General features: G+C 37.7%; 1 protein-coding gene across 6 annotated transcripts in view; it reads right to left on the bottom strand.

Annotated features, from left to right (window-relative positions):
* The window catches only part of LOC135216435 (CARD- and ANK-domain containing inflammasome adapter protein-like), a 43123-nt gene that overhangs the window by 14324 nt on the left and 6860 nt on the right, over nt 1-21939 (bottom strand). For all 6 annotated transcript variants that reach the window (XM_064251801.1, XM_064251800.1, XM_064251805.1 and 3 more), the window contains exons 2-6: nt 13854-14035; nt 12141-12248; nt 5883-5993; nt 1126-1224; nt 814-912 (exon numbers count right to left, since the gene is read on the bottom strand). In XM_064251801.1, the coding sequence (XP_064107871.1) occupies nt 814-912; nt 1126-1224; nt 5883-5993; nt 12141-12248; nt 13854-14007 (571 nt within the window). In that variant the 5' untranslated portion in view covers nt 14008-14035. The remainder of the gene's footprint in view (nt 1-813; nt 913-1125; nt 1225-5882; nt 5994-12140; nt 12249-13853; nt 14036-21939) is intronic.

Below are 21939 nucleotides of genomic sequence, written 5' to 3' on the forward strand. Positions count from 1 at the left end.
ATGAATGTCCGTGACGGACAACCCCTTTATATCTCCCCATTTCAGCTCTTTTCAGCTTTTGTGTCCACGAAATATTATATTACCGAAAATTCCACTTATTTCACTCATTTTCCAAAATGTTCAACTCCACATCTTTATAAAGGGAACTTGTTTTTATGATCTCATCAAAATGTACAAAATGTAACCTATCGATCTTCTAATCTTGTCCACCCGCCGCCCTCCCTTATTCGCCAGAATGAAAATGTAATTTTCCACTGGTTCTACCTTCAGGTATTGATTGCTCTTGGCCGTTCTTCCATCATGCCATTCAAGGAGTATGAAGCTTCACCGAGGTCCTGAGTTGTGGCAAAAGGTAAAATGGACATCGTTTCACCTATCTATGTAGGTGAAACGGCGTTCCTTTCTAAGTTGCATATCTTAAGAATAGTTTAACTTTTTGTAAATAATCTTGCAAATTGATATTTAGCTCTTGCATCTTCAACATATCCACTTTGCATCTCCACTGTATTTAACATAAGTTTTCTCAAGGTCCTTATATACCACTTGTATACCATTGACTTAATTTAAACTGGCTATAGTTCCTTCCCAGCAGAGACAGTTCTACATTCTTCCTCTTGCAAACCATCATTGTTCGTCCGCTTTGACGAAGACAACAGGAGTCCTCTTATGTCTCACTCAATCACAACCCAACGCTAAGCATTCCTTGTATACTAAAACACGTTTTGCTTGGAGTTCTTTCAGTTACGTCAAACATCTGTCTGTCTTATCTACCTTAGTTAAATTTACGAACAGTGAATATTTTACAAAACCCACCTTTTTTCGACTTGACATTAGGATTGGCATTATTCTCAAGAAGAGATTGTACTATAGCAGTGTATCCTCTCTCTGCTGCTATGAGAACTGGGGTATAACCTGCAAAAAGTGTTATATATATATATATATATATATATATATATATATATATATATATATATATATATATATATATATACAGTCAGGTTCAAATCAAATATCAAGACAATAGACTTCTAATATTCTCACCAATAATTATAGATCATTATGCTTTTCATTTGTTTATAAATCTAATGGTATCAGGGTACGTACCGTTAGCTCATGAATACATACCATTCAAAAGTGCGGTGTTCACCTTAGCTCCATTTCTAAGGAGCATGTTAACCGTCTCCGTATTGCCATATTCTGCCATGTAATATAATGGTGTATAACCTGTAGAAAAAACATAGTCGTGTTAAATAACTATTATCATTTGAGATTCAGTGATAAATATAAAGTGGTTAGCTCAATAAAGATTTGTACCCGATGGGTGGTACCATATAACCAATTTTCTCAAGTACTGGCTGTGCCGCAGTTGCTATAGTATGACCTCCAACCATTCATATATTTATTTATCTATTTATAGCTTTTTATACTTATCTATCTGCCTATCTATCTATATTTTTATTTATTTATTAATGAGTAAAGGATCAGCATCCCGCTGAAGAGGCTTCCTCCTTTTCCTCACGGGTGCTCTCATAAATATTCTGCAACATGACGTATTCTAATGTGCGAAGAGGAACGTCTAATTTTTGTGAGGAGGCTCAGCCTCTGAATTATATTGAAGTGATAAAGAAGTCCTCCTATTTTTGGGGCAAGTGATTATTGCTGCTCTTTCCACTGTTTCATACCCAGCATTATATATTTGATGCGATGCCTCATGGAAACCATTGTATATTCAAAGTCATCATTTCGTCTCAACCACGTTCATCGCACACATTGAAAAACGTGATAACCTCTAGTTCAAATTTAAGATCATTTTCCTCTCCGCTTCAATCACAACCAGAATTTCTACACCCAAACATAGCAACCCTATTCCAAATTGTATACCAATATGTGAGGACAATATTGATCATTCACTTCATTAAGAACTTTCAAGACTGACTCAACTATCGGAGATAGTAATGTTTGTCCCAGCTGTGTCAGTCATTTTACAGAGGAGCTATGTCCTTTTTGCTTTACTCGACAAACACTCGAGTTTTCAATGACTATGTACCTAACTAATCCACTTTTATCTGCACCTAATGAAAAGCCTGTTGTCCCACGAAATGAAGCCTGTCAATCTTTATCACAATCTTTATTCACGTCACCACTTTCAAGACAGAATCTGTCTGAAGTCGTCTGCACAGCTCCACATATAAATCGAATCTCCTTTCCACCAGTGTATCTACCTCAAAATCTGCCTTATGTCATATTATTATTATTGGTTTGAGTTTGCTGTAAAAGAAAACTATTGAGATGGCTTTGCAAATTGGAATGTTGAGCATCCTGTCAAACATACTAAATTGCAACCCGGCAGCCTCAGTAGTTTTAGTTTTCATTTTAATTAAGGTTAAAGTTAGCCATAACCGTGATTCTGGCAACTATAAAGGACTGGCCACCACCGGGCCGTGGTTAAAGTCTCATGGGCCGCAGTTCACACAGCATTATACCGAGACCACCGAAAGATAGATCTGTTTTCTGCGGCCTCGGTTATACGGTGTACAGAGAGCTTGATTGCGCCGATGAAACTTCGCCGCATTTTGTTCTTGTTTTACATTAGTTTCGAAGGAAGTCATCTTCCTCCCGTAATGACAAAAGTGGAGGCCTGGACTGGACTGCTTACCTATAAGATTCAAGAATGGACTTGAGAAGAAAAAGCTGCCCCGTCGTTTTGTCTGTGAATCCATCTAGTTAGTCCCTCCACTTAATCTTCTCTTGAACAGAATCACGCACAAATAGGCAATTAGATTCTTTTCAGCTACTTCCCTGAACCTAAATTTCTTTTTCTAAATTGGAATAAAGAGTTTAGGCCAAAAGCCAAGCACTGGGACCACTGACGTCATTCAGCGCTGTAAAGGACATGAGAGTAGGTAGGTTTGAAAGGTGTAACAGGAGGAAAACCTCGCGGTGGCACTGTGAAATAATTGTTAGCAGAGGGTGAATAGCGAAATGGAAGAAAGTTAATATGAATGGAGTTACAGTAAAAGGTATGAAAAGGGTTGCAGCTAGGGACCGAAGGGACGCTGCAAAGAACCTTTAGTAATACCGGCGCACTGACGGCACTACCCCTCCTGCGGGGTTCTTCTGAAGGCGAGATCTACTAACACTAACGACCTGCTTTCTAATCCCAATGATATTTGGTTATCTGCTTTAGAGCTCTTGATGCCTTTAAGATATTTGGCCTTCTCTGTCATGATAATTTCTGAATCAGACTTCCTACATAACTTTTATCCCCTTCTACAAACCCATTTCTAGTCTTTCTATCTCCCTTATATTTCGTGCTGATATGTAATCTGATCCCTTCCCCGATTTTGGAGATTTTCCTTGGATTCTGTCTTTTCACTTATTTTCACATGATTCTTCTACATAAACCTATCTCGTCCACTGTACTACATGTATTTACAAAATTCAACTCTAAGTTTCTTTTCTTTCATCGACTACAACGTAAGACCGAAATGCTCTTCTTCATCTTTGAACCCTATCTGAGGATTTAGTTTCTTTAACGTTTTTACGTCAAGTTCACTGCCTTCAAAACATTTTCTAGGCATTTCTGTATCCGTTCTCTCCTCTAGTTCTTTTTAGTCCTACTGGTGATGGTGGCGTTATTCAAAATGTTTTGTCAAAAATTTAATGATCTGACTTCATACTGCATTGTTTAGATAAAACGGTTCAGACTGACCAATTATTTTTAAAATACGTCTAATTGTAACTTAATTTCTTGATTTCAGTTCCTAAAAGAGTGTTATCCTTATGTGCCACCATCTGGTAAGTTGTCTCTTTCGGAATGCCTTTTTTTATAGCTTGCAATAGAGCTTAGTCAAAGAAATTTGTGCAATCATAACCCCAGCTCTACCTCACCTCTGCATCAGTTCTTTCCCCCATCGGGTTGCTCAACTATCTCTTTCATGCGGTTATTGTAGCGATTACTGTTCTGCAAAGTTGAGAGAACGTCTCTCATTCTCCTACCAGGCAATCACTACCACCCGCTAAGGCCACCTTATTTCACGTGTAGTATTCTGTGGAGATCGACAAACCATCGTCCACTAATCCCCGTTATGTTCGATATGGTAACTTCCTTTTCTGCTTTCTTCTTCTGTTGCCAGGTTTTGGAAATTCGTCTGTTTCACCTTTTCTGTATTCCGTAACATTCTATGATTCGTGACGAGTCCGCATTTCCCTATTTCTCTACCCATTTCTATCTCTTGTTCCATCAGGCCTGGTTTGAGAATGGCAGTTGGTTAGTGTTTACGTCGTTGGTCTTTGCTTCATAAAGAAAGGATTTCGAAAGCTATAATATCAATAGAAATTTTTGTGATAAAGATTACACCAGATATTTGGGTCCCTCATTTCTCTCGTGAATTCAATAACGGTGGCAAAAGATACTTAAACGCTCGTTCCACAGACCCCCAGCCTTTTGTCACTGGTATAATAGCCTTGATGCAGTCAACAACCACACGTGTGCATGATCACGTGGCTCTGTTTTGAGGTGTGCAAAACTGCATTGCATTTTGTTTTGCTCGTTTTTAAGACTTACCTTCTCTTTCCTTGTTAAAACTTGTACAAAATTACGATTTTTTATGGATAGTTATCTATATTTGAGCAGTCTGGTAGTCTTTTGTTAAGTTCAATATGTACTGCCACCATCTATCACGTGTTTCTTTAATTCTCCCACGAAAATGAAATCGAACTGAGTGTATTCGTTTTCTCACAGTTCATCTGTCCTGGCTCTTGTCTTGAAGCAGAGCCAGCATGAAGAAAATTGACCTCGTTCTGTACTGTTACGATATGCACACCCACAATCACAATGCGAGTACTGTGATTTTGGTGTCCATTTTTTCTTCCATTCGTGGCTTTGATTTTCAGGCAGCCAAGAAATTAAACTTTTTTTTTAATCCTAATAAAAGTTCGTATTACGTCTTTAGCGCTTCCAGAATGTTCGATTTTAAACTTTCTTTGATTTTTGTGTTGTAAAAGCATCATATATTTTATTTCAATAGGCAGTTATAATTTGTTTAGAATGCATGAAAATAAAGGACCTCACCCTAAATTTGCATATGCTCTATCTAGAGTTACGATAAAACAATTTTAGTGACCTGTTAAACAATGCGGAGAACCACGATGTTCCAATTTCGATTAATTAAGCGCGTCTTTGTGAGGCAGTTCTGAGAAGTTCTATCCAAATGAAAGAATAAATTCTCCAATCCCAGAGACCCTACCTAGTCCTTCATTCCTCATTCTCCATTCCATTGCCATTCTAAAGGAGTCATAGGTGCCATGCAATTCTTTTCTTGATCTCCAATTCATTCCTTTTTATCTTGCATCCTACTTTTCTATGCTTTTATAAAACTATTGTTCCTGGTACGAATTCCCTATAAGAAATAAGTATATCTTAGTTTGACCAAACCACTGAACTGATTAACAGCTTTCCTTGGCTGATCCGATGGATTAGATATTTTTAAGTGGCTAGAACCAATTGGTTACTTAGCAACGGGACCTACAACTTATTGTGGGATCCGAACCACATCAACAAATGAATTTCTATCACCAGAAATAAAGTCCTCTGATTCCTTGTTGGCAGAGCGGGGAATCAAACCCGGACCCTGACATCATTAGTCGAGCACGTTACCGACTCGTCCAACGAGGAACTTTTTTTCTTGTAAAAGCTGATGTTAAACCGAGCTGCTATTTTATTCTTCCACATTTAGATGACACTGAATAGAATGATCGATTCGCCTTAACAGTAGAATTTCTTTCCGAGGGTAAGTAGGTATCTGCGAACAAAATGGTTCGATTAGTTGAAAAATATAAATATACCATAATCCTTCCATGACTCCACAGAGCGTACTTACCAGAACCAGTGGAGTGATAGACCACCGAGCCCTGTTCAACCAGCAAGTTCACCATCGCAGTGTCGTTGTTGCGGGCTGCCCAAAGTAATCCAGTAAAGCCTTTGTGGATTCCTGTGGAGAATGAGACCAGAAGACTTGAATTACAATGACCTAGAATAGATGGTGAAGTTCAACACTAAGTAAACTATAATTATTGTTGTTTGGAATACATCTACTACTCCTACTGTTATTACCTCTAATTATGCTCCTGAAGTCTCCATATAATCATGGCAATGTCATTGACCACATTATTATCAATGACAAATCTTTTTTTTTATTTCCTCACTAGTGGACCTATACCACAAATAATGACAGTAATACACTCCACGTTTAGAATTCCGATCGAACAGACGGTCCATTAACATAAATTGCGTGACTGACCCTGGGCTGGATCACTCCCAGAGATAATTATCATATCAACAGTAGGTCGGCAGTGGTTATTGTGACATTCATATACAAAAGAGTGAGTCTTAATACACATTGATTTCACGAAGGACGATCATAATGAAGAATCCCTCCTTTCATATGCCTTCAGATTTCAGAGACAAGGTTCAACTGAACAAAAATAAGATGGCACTGAAGGTGTACATTTGACAGCACTAGTCGCTCACTGGAGCCGTCGACAGTGTTTTGGTGTCTTTCCAGGTCATCAGGAAGAGATCTGCAGGTTTTGAGGTCTACGCCCTATTCTTCAGATGAAACTGAGAACGCCCTGGTTATGGTTCAAACGAAGGACATGCGACTACAAAACAGCTGTACTACTAATTATTAAAAAGCTTGAGAGAGAAAGGGGTGTACGGTAAACAGTTTAGTATCTCTTCTATAAAATACAATATTAACCACACTATTATTTATTTATTCATTTTATTTATTTATTTATTCATTCATTTTTGAGCGTGTAGCTACACCGCTGTTAACCAAACTCTCAAATTAACACGTTTACATTATTCAGTACTTTCCTTTGCTTTGTTTGTATAAAGTTAGTCTATGCAAGGATGTTGTTTTTGGTATCATTTAAAGCCAGTAGTTTTACTTTATCGCACTGTTTGGAAAAAGCAAAATATCACAAATAAAAGACCATAATGTTACGGTAAAGTTAGCCAAAAACAGAAATTTCTACATGAGAATATTCATCAAAAGTAAAATATTAAATATACATAATTTTTATATTGCATAAATTTACTATTTCCAATTATGTATGATATTGCTACCTATGCCAGCTAAATACTGTGCAGCTAAGCGTAAAAAAAAGGAAAATAATTAATTATCTTTTTAGAACTCGCAAGGTTAGCTTTCATACTCAAACGTTAGCTTTCGCACTCAAAGTTATCTTTCATAAGCTAGAATGCTGAGTTTTACGTCATTTTTAACATGAATAGCTTTAATTTATTGTAAATGCAAAACAGCGTAGATAAATAACCAATCCTTTCCAAATGTGACATAGCTTCTCTACAAAGAGGTCCTCCTCAATAGCAATTTTTTTTGTTTCATCACGAAAAAAGATTCCGGCTAAATCACGGAATGGGACGCGTGTGTCAGTGACTCCTATATGCTTTTAATTTTGATTGTCCATACTTGAATAAACTCATGATTCTCAACTTTACAATTTTACTTGATGATTTTGGCTGGTATTAAATGAATTTACAAAAGCACATCAATTTAGCTAAGGGAACTGAGACTATAATAAAATTATACAAAATGGTATTGGTATGATGTGAAAACGTATAATTTGCACTTCAGCGTTAAATGCACAAGAATGATGACAATGATAAATGTATAAATAGAAGCTATCCACGGCCGATATAGCAAGAATAAGTAATCTTTTCCCGGACTAATTGTTAAGAACATCCTTTGACACAAATAGTAAGCAGCAAAGACTCCAGAAGCCTTGAGAAATTATAGCTGTTACTTAATCAGCTTCAGGGTCCATTTGAAGCAACAATACCCCAATACCCCCGAGCAATATCTGCGCTCAACTGGCCGCCGATTCACTAAGAGAACTGGCCGGGCAGGCCTCTTCAAACTTTTCAAGTCGTCATCGCCTCTTAATGGCTGCCCCAGGAGGACCAGGAGCAAGTCGAGCTAATCGCCATTCAAAAAGCACTGGAAGATTCCAAACACAGATATTAAAGCCTAGATGCCGCATCGGCCGCTAGCTGAATAGCTGGCGCACGTCATCAGGCCCGCCATCTTGGCGCGGTAATTCAAACAATGCAGCAGGCTGCAGTGTATGACGTTTTTTCGCCACTATTCGCTTAATATTGCACGGATTTTCTTGTCTGGTGGCTCGTTACAAAGCTTACATAATTCCCTACAAGGATCTAATAAAATAAAGTTGTTCCTTATTGTTTGAAAGTTAACTTACAATGACTTTGTTTTAGCAGGTAGGGGGAAGGGGGGCTAGTTGTACACATATGTTAATATTTACCCATAACTATTGCTGTAAACAATAATTTTAAATGCTGTGGTAAGACAACCTACGAAAAAAAAGGTTAAAACAATATTGTTTAAGGGCCATTAGGTCAATAGGGTAAATCGTGTATGTTGGACACTAATTTGATGTTTCTAGATTTCTTTCACTGCATTATAGCTATGTAAGTGTTAATCTGGTCCTTGTAATAAGAACTAAATGGCCAAGCAAGGCACATAATGAGTTTTTGTTGATGTTTTGATATAGCCTGCTAATTTCATATCAATGCATATAGATTATCATTACAATGTAGTATCATTAAACTGTTGGAAACAGCAATGAAAAAATAAACTTGTTTAAACTGCTGGGAATATTTATAAATAAATGCACAGATGTACAATAAATGTTATATATACATTCAATGTAAGAACAAATATCATGAAAATAAATCATTGTGCAATACATTTTGAGAGTTGTTACTTCAAAGTATAGGCTTAATGACCCATAAGGCCACCCACAGCTTTAAATTTATACATGTGTGACCAAACCAATGAACAGTTAGCTGAAAAAAAATTAGACTGGCCTTATGATTGTGGCCTAGGCTGAAAGGCTCGGTGGGGTGGGGGGGGGGGGTACTATGACCGGGTATACAGGGTTGCTCGTCAGGATTGGCTCATTTTGGCAATTTTGGTCTATAGATGGGTCCCCTTCTGGAAGGGTAGAAGTATAGAGATGACCCAGGCCCTTATCCCAAATAAGGTATAATAATTTGGGTCCTTGACAACACAGGTCTAGAGATGAGCTATATTGAACTGTTAATGCTTGCCATAATGATATATCCTAGTCTGAGCAAATTAAAGGTAGTTTTGTAAAAATTTAAGTTTTATATAATTATTTCACCATATAAAATTAGGTCTAGAGATAGGTCACTTTTGCCACTAGACGAGGTCTCTTGATACCCCCTAAATTTTCCAAAGCCAGGTTTAGAGGTCAGAATTCACTGAGGAGCATCCCGTTCAAAAAATTGGAAGAACCCCCCCCCCCCCCCCAGGCTCAAAGGAGCAGGCAGAGATGCAAAGGCTAGATAACACAGAAATCCTAGTTATTCTAGGGCCTACTGTAGTTTATTTTAGGCTCAACCCTACAGTTTTATGACTTAAACTTGTAGGCCTGTGCCAAAAATTATATTGGGGGATTTTTTAACAGAGCACTTCGAGAGACAAAGATTTTACTTAAGTTGCACAGATCCATAGCTGTAGGCCTACTTTCGTAATCTGTCTATCACAGCATTTCAAATTATTGTTTACAGCAATAGTTATGGGTAAATATTAACATTTGTGTACAACTAGCCCCCCTTCCCCCTACCTGCTAAAACAAAGTCATTGCAAGTTAACTTTCAAACAATAAGGAACAACTTTATTTTATTAGATCCTTGTAGGGAATTATGTAAGCTTTGCAACGAACCATCAGACAAGAAAATCCGTGCAATATTAAGCGAATTGTTTGAATTACCGCGCCAAGATGGCGGACTTGATGACGTATGTCCGGCCGGCCGATTCGGCATCTAGGCTTTTATATCTATGATTCCAAAAACCAAGAAGGGAACGAAAGATTTCACACGGATTCAAAGTGTGCGATACTTGCTATAAAGGATCAATCCCTCACTGAAAATGTACACAAACTCACTAGCATAACAGCTGCTGCCTTCTTTCATCAGAGTAATGGAAGGCAAATCACATAAAATTGCATCCCCAGTCACATAGGTATCCATGGAAATGAGGAGGCTGATCAACTTGCATTAAGCACTCTGCATCACCATCAATCAGACCCTCATGCAATTAAAACAACATTTTCTGGTACTGCCAGAATGAAGCGCACAGTGAGATTCGCCAAGCATTTCTCCAAGGATCCAGGTCTGCAAAATGGTAAGTAGAAAACAACAATTTACAAGTCTTTCCCCTTCCAGAACACTCGCTGTCATCGTCAGTCGACTACGACTAGGATGCATGTGCATCTGGCAACTGATCAATGTCGAAAACAAAGCACGCAAGTACTGCGAACTGGTAGTAGATCAGCCATTCGAGCATTACTTATTACACTGCCCGGAGACTTTTCTTTTAGGCAGTCACTCCTCCCTGACATTCATACTGCATTCCTTTTCATTAATTACTGAATTAAGGATTTCTCTTCGAATTAGTCCTTGATGGCATACAGCCATCTAAAGTATAAGCAAAGCATCTCATCCATTCGCTACTCATCATCGACACTCCTTACCTCTCCTCCCTTATCCTCCCCTTGCTGTCCCCTTCTGCTGGCACCTTCACGATCGGTCCACGGAAGTGAGCAAGGACCCCATGAAATCTTAATTCCCATCCTTTTTCCTCCAAACTTGATTTTATTCCTTCCTTCCAAGGCCCTCCTACATACGGTGACTTACTGCTATAACGCCTTCTCTCCCACTAGTGCCTTTCCTTTCCCGCCCAGTGGCTAAATTGAGCCGAATGGTATCCGTTGTGAAGAAATATCAATCATCAGTTACGGGCTGCTGAAAAGTAAGAGACCGTGCCAACACAAGGCTGGATTAATCTACTTCTATCCATCCATCCATCCGTCCTTGCTATAGTGATGAGCCTAATACAACAGGCTGTACCGCAGGTTTCAGTTCCAAACTGTGCTTTGTTATCCTAAACAATTTTGTTTACCATCACAGGATTTTACACGTTCATATGCGATGTGACATTAGGTTTACAGAGTTTTTACCCAGGCTTTAGTAAATTACAAGCATTAAACGCACAATTTAATGGATGTTCGCCAAGAAAATTATTTCTACAATATATGACATGTGATAAAGGAATGTATGGCTACGCCTTGCTGCCGGTCGCTACAAATTCCCTGTTAAATGTACCTTCACCACTACAAGTATTGTGAAGACTCAAAGCTTTTAATAGAGAAAAGCATTTCTTCTCTAGTGGCATGATCAAAACTGCACTTACGCCGAGTTTTTTTTTTTTTTTTCCAACACGAATAGCTGTTTAGTTTTGAGTATTCGTATTCCCTAACTAAGAAATCAGCTACCCGCCTTCGAAAGATGACTCTCCATAGTCCATACGGTAGTTTTTTTTTTTTTTTTTTCTAGGTTCTAACTCCACCGACACCGAGGGTGCTCTGCGAAACCCTCAAACTCAACTAACATCATAATGCAGACATATTCTGATATTTTTTCCGTTTTATTGAACGACTTGATAATTTCAATCTTGATAACGAGCGGGAACCTATTGTCTAGTCTCGGGTGCTGTCCAGTTGGCAGAAATCCACCTTATTAAAACACAAACACACAAACATACAAATAATCTGTTTACTCTGAATTGCATGCATTCCTCACCCTTTGAGAGCATGCATGAGTAAAACGCTTGAATAAATAGTAATTGAGTTGAATAAAGCACTGGGACCTATGAGGTCATTCAGCGCTGAAGTGGAAATTGACAGTAAAAGGTTTGAAAGGTGTAAGTAAGAGGAAAACTTACTTCCCAGTGGCACTATGAATCAAGTGTTAGGAGAGGGTGGAAAGTAAGATGAAGAAAGATAATATAAAAGGAGGTATAGTAAAAGGAACGAAAGTGGTTGCAGCTAGGGGCCGAAGGCACGCTGCAAAGAACCTTGAATAATGCCTACAGTGCACCGTACGAGGTCCACTGACGGAACTAACCTCCTACGGGGAATAAATGGTAATTGCATTAGCGTAATGTTTCCTTTAAGTCTACTGCTGCAGCTGCTGGTACATATACTAGTCGCAGTAGTGGCGCACTTACCAAGTTTTTCCGTGTAACTCAGCAGGAAGTTTTTGTTAATGAATTTCTCAAGTTTCTTCTCTACGTCGTCGATTTTGCCCTTCCTCGCGAATTTGATGAACTGTTGAGCTGTGGATAGATAAATACAAAGGTGTGAGTCAAGTTCCAACTCTTTATAATGCCTGTTCAAATATTATTTATTCAAACTGCTTACGGAGGAAAAGGACTATGTTTCCACCACGTTATTCATTTAACGGATCTAATCCAGTTTTAAAAGAATGAAATATGGCTTTTTGTGCTTAGAGAGAGAGAGAGAGAGAGAGAGAGGTGGAGCTGATTGAAATGAGAGTAATGAGAAATGTGGCATATGTGTGAGCGTTTTTGTAACGAATATGTAACTAAGTCCAAGAAACGGACCCTGAGCTTGAAGACAGTAAAATAGACAAATTAAGGTTTCTTTAAATTAATATATATATATATATATATATATATATAATATATATAATATATATATATATGTGTGTGTGTGTGTGTGTGTGTGTGTGTGTGTGTGTGTGTGTGTGTAATAGTTATATTAATAAGTAAGATAGTGGCAATGATCTTATCAGCTACACAACGTTATATGATTTTTTCTAAGTGAAAGTGGAAAATAGTATCGTAAGGGGAATGTCTGAACAATATAACCTTTGTATTACAATGATGAAAGAAATTTGTGATGAACAGCAAATATTCTGTTGGCGAAGTCTGCACACAGGGCGAACTGATGTTCTGTTGATGTAGTCACATCTGACCAGAGATCTCTTGTGTTTGACAACGTTGACATTGGCCACGGTTACTAAATCTCCAAGAATCTAATGACGCAGTCAATTCTGTTGCGTGTGTTGCACATACCCTCGTAGGATGTCCAGTAGATATTTTATTTCTCATTTACCATTATTATTTTTGAAATACTGAGATAACCAGGTACTATTTTATTTTTTAAATCTTCTTCCAGTGACCCCTATATCAACTGTAACGTAAACTACGTTGTCAAACTAGTAATTTGTGACAGTTGCGAAAAACCACAATTGGTTACAGTTTGCGTCGATGGAATGGAAAATAGAGTTTAGGCCAAAGGCCAAGCACTGGGACCATTGACGTCATTCAGCGCTGGAAAGCAACTTGTGAATAGGTAGGATTGAAAGGTATAACAGGAGGATACCCTCGCAATTGCACAATGAAATAACTGTTAGGAGAGGGTGGATAGCAAGATGGAACACAGATAATAAGAATTGAGGTACAGTAAAAGGAATGAAAGGGGATGCAGCTTGGGGCCGAAGGGACGCTGCAGAGAACGATTATAATGCTTACAGTGCACCCAGTGAGGTGTACTGACGGCACTACCCCTAAGGGGTACAGTTGTGCGTAGTTTTTTCTGTGAAACAGAGAGTGAGAATGGAAATGCGTGAGACTTTGCCTGAGAGAATAGGCACCTCCTACTATTTTTCGCAATAACCCCTGAAATGAAGAAGATCGGTCTCATTTCTAAAAGCACCTATTACATATATAATTTATAGATGACCATATTTTTGTATAGCTCCTATCATGGAAATAACAACATGATATAAAATATAATCCGACTATGTAGCCACTGTTTATATACTATATATATATAATATATATATATATATATATATTGATTATATACTATGTGTGTGGAGAGAGAGAGAGAGAGAGAGAGAGAGAGAGACTTACCATGACATTCCAGTTTTTCCTTCTCCTCTTTATTCTGCAAAGCATCACAGTCCACATGAATGCCGAAGCTCTTGACGCTGGTGATCTCGTAGCTGGCCCACAGCGCGTAGATCATCACCATCGCGATCATCATCCTCTCCATTGTACTGCTCATGTTTCCTTTCAGGTTTGTGACGACGCACCTGTGGGAGAAGTAATATCACTCAGATATCTTTAGTAACGAAACACATGAACTTATGAGTCCCGCGCTGCCTCTATTGGCTTTTAGAGTAGAATAGAACAGAATGTAGCATTTTGGCCAAAGGCCAAGCGCTGGGACCTACGAGGCCATTCAGCGCTGAAATGGAAATTGAGAGTAACAAGGTCTGAAAGGTGTAACAGGAGAACCTCGTAGCTGCACTATAAAGCAATTGTTAGGAGAGGGTGGACAATATGATGGAAGATAGAGATTACTAACACAGGTTAAGCAAAAGGAATGAAAGGGGCTGCAGCAAGGGGTCGGTGGACCGCAAGAGGTGCACTGACGGCACTACCCTCCTACGGGGTTTATTGGCTCTTTGACTTCTTGGCAACAATTTGCCTGTTTCATATGATCCCTCCATAGGGCGCTTTATCCCTCTTCAGGGCAGCCTGCGCCTCACCTTCATAGTCAGGGTATTCTGCTCCCGTTAGGTGTTGTAAGCGTCTTTCTCAGTCTCAACTGTCGGGACTCTATGGAATATTAGATCAAAGCGTTTTTTGTTATTTATCTTAGCTCAAAGGAATGACACTTCTTGGACATACGTAGTACATCAAATATAGATACTTCTAATCCTTCTACCAGCAAATTCTCTCACGGGATCAACCTTTGTTCTTAACCTTACTTAGAATTAAAGTCTAACGACCGAGTAACGCTAAGAATTTTAGGTGGCAGTTATAGATTCTCACTTTAGTGTCCTGACGGACTGACACCTTATTCAAGAGCGGACGCAAACTATAGTAGTATTTGTTTTGAGCGGCAATCCTGATGTGCATCTCCCGTTACATCTCAGCCTTGAAAGCTAACATCCCGCCTAAAAATGCACCGATTGGGGATCACAAGAAACAGTGTACAAATGACTTTTGTAAGATGAAATTAAACCCAACACGAGCATTTCTTTGAAGGCTGTTTCTACAAATCTAAGGTTTGGGGTCACAAACTCTGTCCACCGTTATTTATGGACCTTTTTTTTTTTTTAAGTCAAAGTGAACAAGGCTTGATAGAATGCATATAAGTGAAACATTTTCCATTGTTACTAACATGTTTTCTTGTTCTCATAAAATTAAGAACTAATGTATAAATGCGCAGTCTATTATCAGTAAAATGTATCCATAAGGAATATCACGTGAAAAACGTATAAAAAAAAAAAACAGGAAAAAATATTTTTCCTAGTCATCCCTAAATTTGTTCATGCATTAGTTTGAAAATATGAAACTATTTCACTAACTAGCTCATTTACATAATTATCATGACGTTTGCTTATTTATATACATGATACAAGTACAGTGCCAGGGCCTGATTTCTTATTTGTTCGTCGCGGAAGCAAAGCAGAACTCGTACTACCAATTTCTTTCGCTGCTGTTTCCTTAGGAACTGCTGACGCATCCTTTTCTTTCGGTTTTGCGACGCAAACTTCACATGCGGTAGGCTTTGTAATCTCTACAGGATCTATGAACTCGAGCTAGAAAGCTGTCTTCCTCATGAGGTCGACAAAGTGAGACAGATCACTGCACCGTTCAATTATTTACTTCCAACTGGCAATTTAGCTGCAAACCACCCCACACACGACAAACTGGGTTATAGGTGCAGGTGAACTGAAGTCTAGTTTTTCGGAAATCAGGTCAGTTCAAACTACTCCCATACAAGGTCAAACTGGCTGGCATACCTCTAGTTTGACAGTTTAACCGTGGCCACGGTTTAACTGAGCGAAATGAGGTCCCTTATAGGGATAACGCTGTGCTTGCATGGGTACCACGAAAGAATTTTGGACGATTTCGGACATGACCAAATTTCTCCACCCGCCACGTGTTCCGAAAAAGCTATGCACAAAGGAAACAAAAGATACTTTAGATACCCCCTCAAGCCACAAGAACCTTTAACAATAAATTACAGCATCCCGATATTGAAAATATCGCTAAGTAATTAGACACCTAAAATCCGGTAATCCGTTCACTATACTGTCGTTGTTGCATTTATATATATATATATATATATATATATATATATATATATATATATATATAGATATAGATAGATAGATAGATAGATAGATAGATAGATAGATAGATATTTATAGATTTATAGATATTTATATTATATATATATATATATGTATATATATATCTATATCTATATATTATATTATATGTATTATATATTATATTACTAGTATTATATTATATCTTTATTGGTGTCATTTCTTTATCTTTATATTTAGCATCATCTGTATATGTGATATGACCTATATAGTAGTAGGCTACCATCTTTGCTGGCTTCTATAAAATACCGTGCTTTAACTGTGGAGAAATTTATGTCGGGGAAACTGGCAGCTTCGTCTCGCAAATATTAATAGATTATAAACGTTCAGTAAGATATCATATTTCTGTTAATAATTGCAAGATGGCCCTGCCATATTATGGTTCAAAATTTTATGATTTCCATACATACCTACCAGTGATTATTTCGTTATCATAAATGGAGCGAATCTACACTATTTTCAAAAGGTTCCGTACAAAAGGTGTTTCTGGAATTCTTAATCATCTATCACTAGGACGTTGGAAAAAATTATATCACGGAACAATTCATTCTAAACAGGATCCAGATTCTAGATCCTGATTTCAAGATACATTCTCCTGCAAGTGCTCTAGTGCATCCGTAACCAGATTTGACCCAGCTGGCTGCTAACAATGATTACCGACCGACCCTCATCAAAGGTCCGCCACAACTGCGGATCGTGCCCGCACTGTTATTCTATTACGGCATAATCCGCAAAAATATTTTTCACCTACCAACGAAATATTAGGTTTCCATATTAAGTGCGTTTTCGTGCCCCTTAAAATTTCATATATTTTTCGATTACGGCACATATATAATGTGTGTGTGTGTGTGTGTGTAGTCCTATTACTGTGATCTGTAAGATTCTAGCTTAGCTGACAAGACAAACACGACCTGTGTTCAAATCCAGAGTGGTTTTCCTATAGCTTATAGTGTCGTTGTAGACCTAATCAATGAAAAAGTTATGTAACTGGTAGGCAATCGGTTACAGCGGTTTGTGTGTGTGTGTGTATATATATATATATATATATATATATAGATAATATATAATATCTATATATATATATATAGTATTATATGATATATATAAAGGTGTTATGCATGGGACTACAATACATTTGCCTGGTGCCTGGATCAACTATCTTAATAAAAAAACATTTAAAGTACAGAATATCTCTGTCCTCCTTTATGACGCTATTCAGAACCTTCCTGTTTGCTTCCTATGCTCTATCCATTGGCTTCGCAACTGGCAATGCACGGATGGTAACAGATGCAAACGATAGCTAGGACCACCATGTTTTATGTCGGAAACTACAAACGGTGGGAGATATGGAAGCTCAACACGCGGAAAATATGACACGCGTAATGGTGTATTGGCCGATGTATCGCAACTTTTTTTAGTTTAGTGGTTTAGTGTTGCGTAGACACAAGGCTTGTCTGAAATCGCTATCCAGTTGATTGTTGTGGTGCTCACTGAACTAAAATGAAAATTTTCAAGGGATGTAGGCAGATGGTGTTCACAGACACTTAAAACGACTCATAATCTTTTTTGTTTATGTGAGGGGTCGAAAAAACTTTACACGACGAGTTATGTTTGTCATTATAATTACGGTTGTAACCAAGACTATTCCTTGTTTTTCAAAGTGTCACACGCATATTCAGTAACGATTCTTGAAGTGACTTAATCTTAATATTTCTTGATTTGCTGCGACTTCTGTCACGTTAAACATTTTGGGGCTTTGCATTGCTGGCCTGAAGCTGGTTAACTGTCTTGGTTATGTTTACTTCTTCCAAAGAAATTACATGCTTGTTTATTTCGATAAGACTTCTTACTCGATTTACATCAATTTTCTTGCGCAGCCTAACAGTTGTAACTGCAATTGTGTTGCTTCAAAGGTTCTAGCTCGGTCTAGTGTTTTATTAATGTTATAATGTTCAAGGTTATGGTCATGGGTCTTTTAATGCAGCAGTAAATAAGTCCCACACTTTTGATCAATTAAACTGTACTCTAAGGCTTCTGGAGACCTACAATTACATGTATAGCAAGGTAATTAAAAATCCACTAGTTTACTGTTTTTGCTTTACGTCTCGGCTTCATAACCTAAAATCGGACATAGTAGTCGTAAATTACTTATGCAAAGCATTCCAAACTTCCTTGGGTTCCTGTTTCTGACCAACTGTTAAGTTTGCCCAATTATCACAAATCTCCGCAACTCGTGGCCCCTCCACAATAATAAGATTACCCATCTCCTTCCCTGACTTGTTTGCATAGGTTGGGGTACCAGGGGTAGGCAACATAGGCTCGCAATACCTTTTGAATATCTTTAACTGACGAGGTAAATTCTCAGAATCCCAGGTGCTCTTATACCTTGGAAGTCACAGAGTAGATCACAAATTCACAATAGTAACCTGTACTCCATTGCTCTTACACACACACAATAAAATAGATAGGCTACTCATCGTCAGTTGATACAGCCGATGCCAGACGGGCAACAATGTCACAAGGCTAGGTTTCACTGCCCAGTATTCTTCGGTTTTTTAAAAAGCCTAAAGCTACCACCATGTTATACCTATGTGGCAAATGATAAGCTGTGGAGTATCTGGTGGCTTTATTATGCAGAAACCACGTTAAACGCGCCAGCCGACAGTTGCAGTATCTTGCTCAAGGCTCCAGCCTTCATATTATATAATTTTGTAAGAAGTAACAATCGTTAAAATAAAGGGAGAAAACGCGCTGTAAATTGTAATGGTTCTTACACTGACCCTATGAAGTCTGCCGTTACATTGTACTTGTTTCTATCTTTTAATTATAGCAGTCTCAGATTATTCTATAAGAATATAAAGGTGGAAATATAACATTTGTAACTTTAATATTATGAAACCATCATGAAAACTTCCAATCATCTATTTAATTATGAAACATTACTACACCATGGGAATGGCATACGTAGCCTCCTATAAAGTGCACAAACTGCCAGACATTATAAATATTAAGGTTAGTAGGAGATCTTGAGTGGGGTAAACTGTATAAGATTAAACTTTGCAGATATATTTATCAGTTGATACATCGCGATTTTTAATTCTTAAAGGAAATCAGCTAAAGCTGAAAAGTTTTCCAATGTTGCATTCTGCAACTCCAAGCTGAATTCTCCTGGAATTATATAATTTCGGGAGGTGACAAAATCAGTATATCGGTCAGTCTTTATCAATTACTGTTTACCTGTTTTTCAGATGTCCTGCTAAAATACACGCTCACAGTCCAAGTTGAAACCTAAACTTAAATATTTAAGTTTATGCAGCTGCTCCTATAGAGCGTTGACCGCCGAAACCGTTGAATGTTACGGATACTAGTGGCTGCACTATCGAGAGGACTAACAGTTTTCAAAATTTAGAAAGTAGCTCATAATTGTTGCTGAACATCAAATTCAAATTTGGAACTGCCCATGTCTCTCTCAAGCCTAAAATTGCGTTGCAGTAACGAATAGAGTTCGACTCTGACTCTCCTGATTTAGGCCTACTCGATTCGCCCGCATAGCCCATCTGATTCTCTGGTTTAGGCCCATCTCATTCACAGACTTTTGCCCACTAGATTAACTAAGTTTATCAAATGAACTTCCTGGATAAGAAAAAAAAAAACTATTCTTGTATGTTGAAGTAGCTGGGATTTTGTCCCATAATAGTAACTTTCCTACGGCATTTAGAAAGTAGCCCACACGATTATGCAAATACACTTTTCAAATTCGCTCAAGTTAGTTTGTCTATGAAATTAAGATATGTTTCAGTCATGGAGATGGCACTTTACATTAACTTTTATACGTCTCAGTTTGAAATGTTGCTCTCATCTCTGAGATGCTTCTTCATTCACAGACCTGAATGCCATTCATCTTATTCAGGATCACGCCTCTACCACTTCTATAGATCTTTGTCTATTCTATATACTAATCACCCCCATCGATCCGACTCAGTAAAGTTTAGTAGCTATTTCAATCTGATACTACAAAATATTTTCTGCATTAAACTTTATTTGAGTTTTCATTTCCCTAAAACGAGGCTGAAAACCTTTAGATTCGTGGTCGTCGAGCACTTACTTTATACTAGTAAGTTCTATGTTTTGCCTCCCTACTGTGGTCGGTCTCGGTTATTTTGGACTAAGGAAGTAAGCATACGCTATGTTTTGAATCTCGGCAATTTTAGTAAAGTAAATATATATATATATATATATATATATATATATATATATATATATATATATATACATTTTTATCACATCTTCGTGGTTTATATATTCATTAAACTACAAAAGTCGTTTAATATCCAATATATGTATATATAAATCGAATTTCCCTCATCCATTTTTGCTTTTTTTTTGACGATTCTGTGTTTCACCTCCAATTGCGTCTGACTGATTCAGTGTTTTTTACAAGTCATGAAAGTCAATTTGTAGGCGTCCTAACAAAAGGTTTACGCACCAAACTCAAAACAAAGTTATCGTATAGCAGAAGACACGAAAATGATTTTCATACTGATAATGGATTATAAAAATTCTACGTTAGCTTTGGGAGATTAGCTTTATCAATAGTGCAAATATTGCCCGATTATCCAATATAAAAAATCGACCCTTTTTCCTTCCAGTAAGATAATTCCATCCCATTTCCTGTGTGACTGTTTCGAGGGCGCATCGGATCATTGTTACCAACTTGTATTTTTATGCTTTACAAAGAGCCACAGTTGGGAAACACGCACATCATTATTACCTTGAGACAAACATATTTCCCATGATTTGCGCTCATGGGCGGCCACAGCATATTTTCCAAGAGGGGGCAAATTATATATATATATATATATATTATATATATATATATATATATATATATATATATATTACACACATATATATCATATTATATTATATGCATTGGAACTGCGATGCCAATAATGTAAGTGAAGCAAGATGCGATAAAGAAAATTTATAATGTTGCATTAACTTTTTTTTCAGGAGTTCCATATACTGTTCGGCTGATTTCAAATATTTCTGGCAAGAACAACGTAGTTATATACGGCATACAAATCTTATACAATACATAATGATACCTTTAATTTACTTAAACTGAAAAAATACATTGTAAAATGGAAGAAAAACAGGGATGTAGTTAAATGTAATTAAATGTATATGATTTTTTTCCAGGATTTCGGCGGGGGGGGGGGGGGGGGGCAAGTGTCCCCTCTTGCCCTTATGTACGGCCGCCCATGTCTGTGCTGTGGTACTCGGTCCGGTCTTTTTTGCTCCGTACGATATCACGCTTCACTTTTGTTTTTTACCACTTCCCCAGCTTTAAAGCTATCGTATTTCAATTTTTTTATCATTTATACTCTCTCTCTCTCTCTCTCTCTCTCTCTCTCTCTCTCTCTCTCTCTGCCTTCTTTTATAATTTGTCGTCTGCTGTACTTACACTGTTAGGCAAATGAAATGTAACGTTGAAGCGTAAATATGCGTTTGGTTTCCTTCTGCCAAGTGTTGTAAAGCTTGTATCAACTTCCGAATTAAGTGTGACTTCATCTGTCCCGTAAAAGGACAACAACTTTTATACAGCGCCAACTCGCCGTCAGAAATGAAAGATTTATTGTTTAAATTTGCACTTGTTAAAGCATACATTCATGCAAGATTTTCTTTTGTAGAAGTATAGCCTGCGAGTGAAGAAGTACTCATTGCAGTCTATGCTAGTTTAGCTATCACGTAAAGCAAAATTCACGCGACAACTCGCTTCTCTAAATAATATAGACTATGCTTTCCAT

This window comes from Macrobrachium nipponense, chromosome 6 (assembly GCF_015104395.2).
Source record: "Macrobrachium nipponense isolate FS-2020 chromosome 6, ASM1510439v2, whole genome shotgun sequence".
Lineage (NCBI taxonomy): Eukaryota > Metazoa > Arthropoda > Malacostraca > Decapoda > Palaemonidae > Macrobrachium > Macrobrachium nipponense.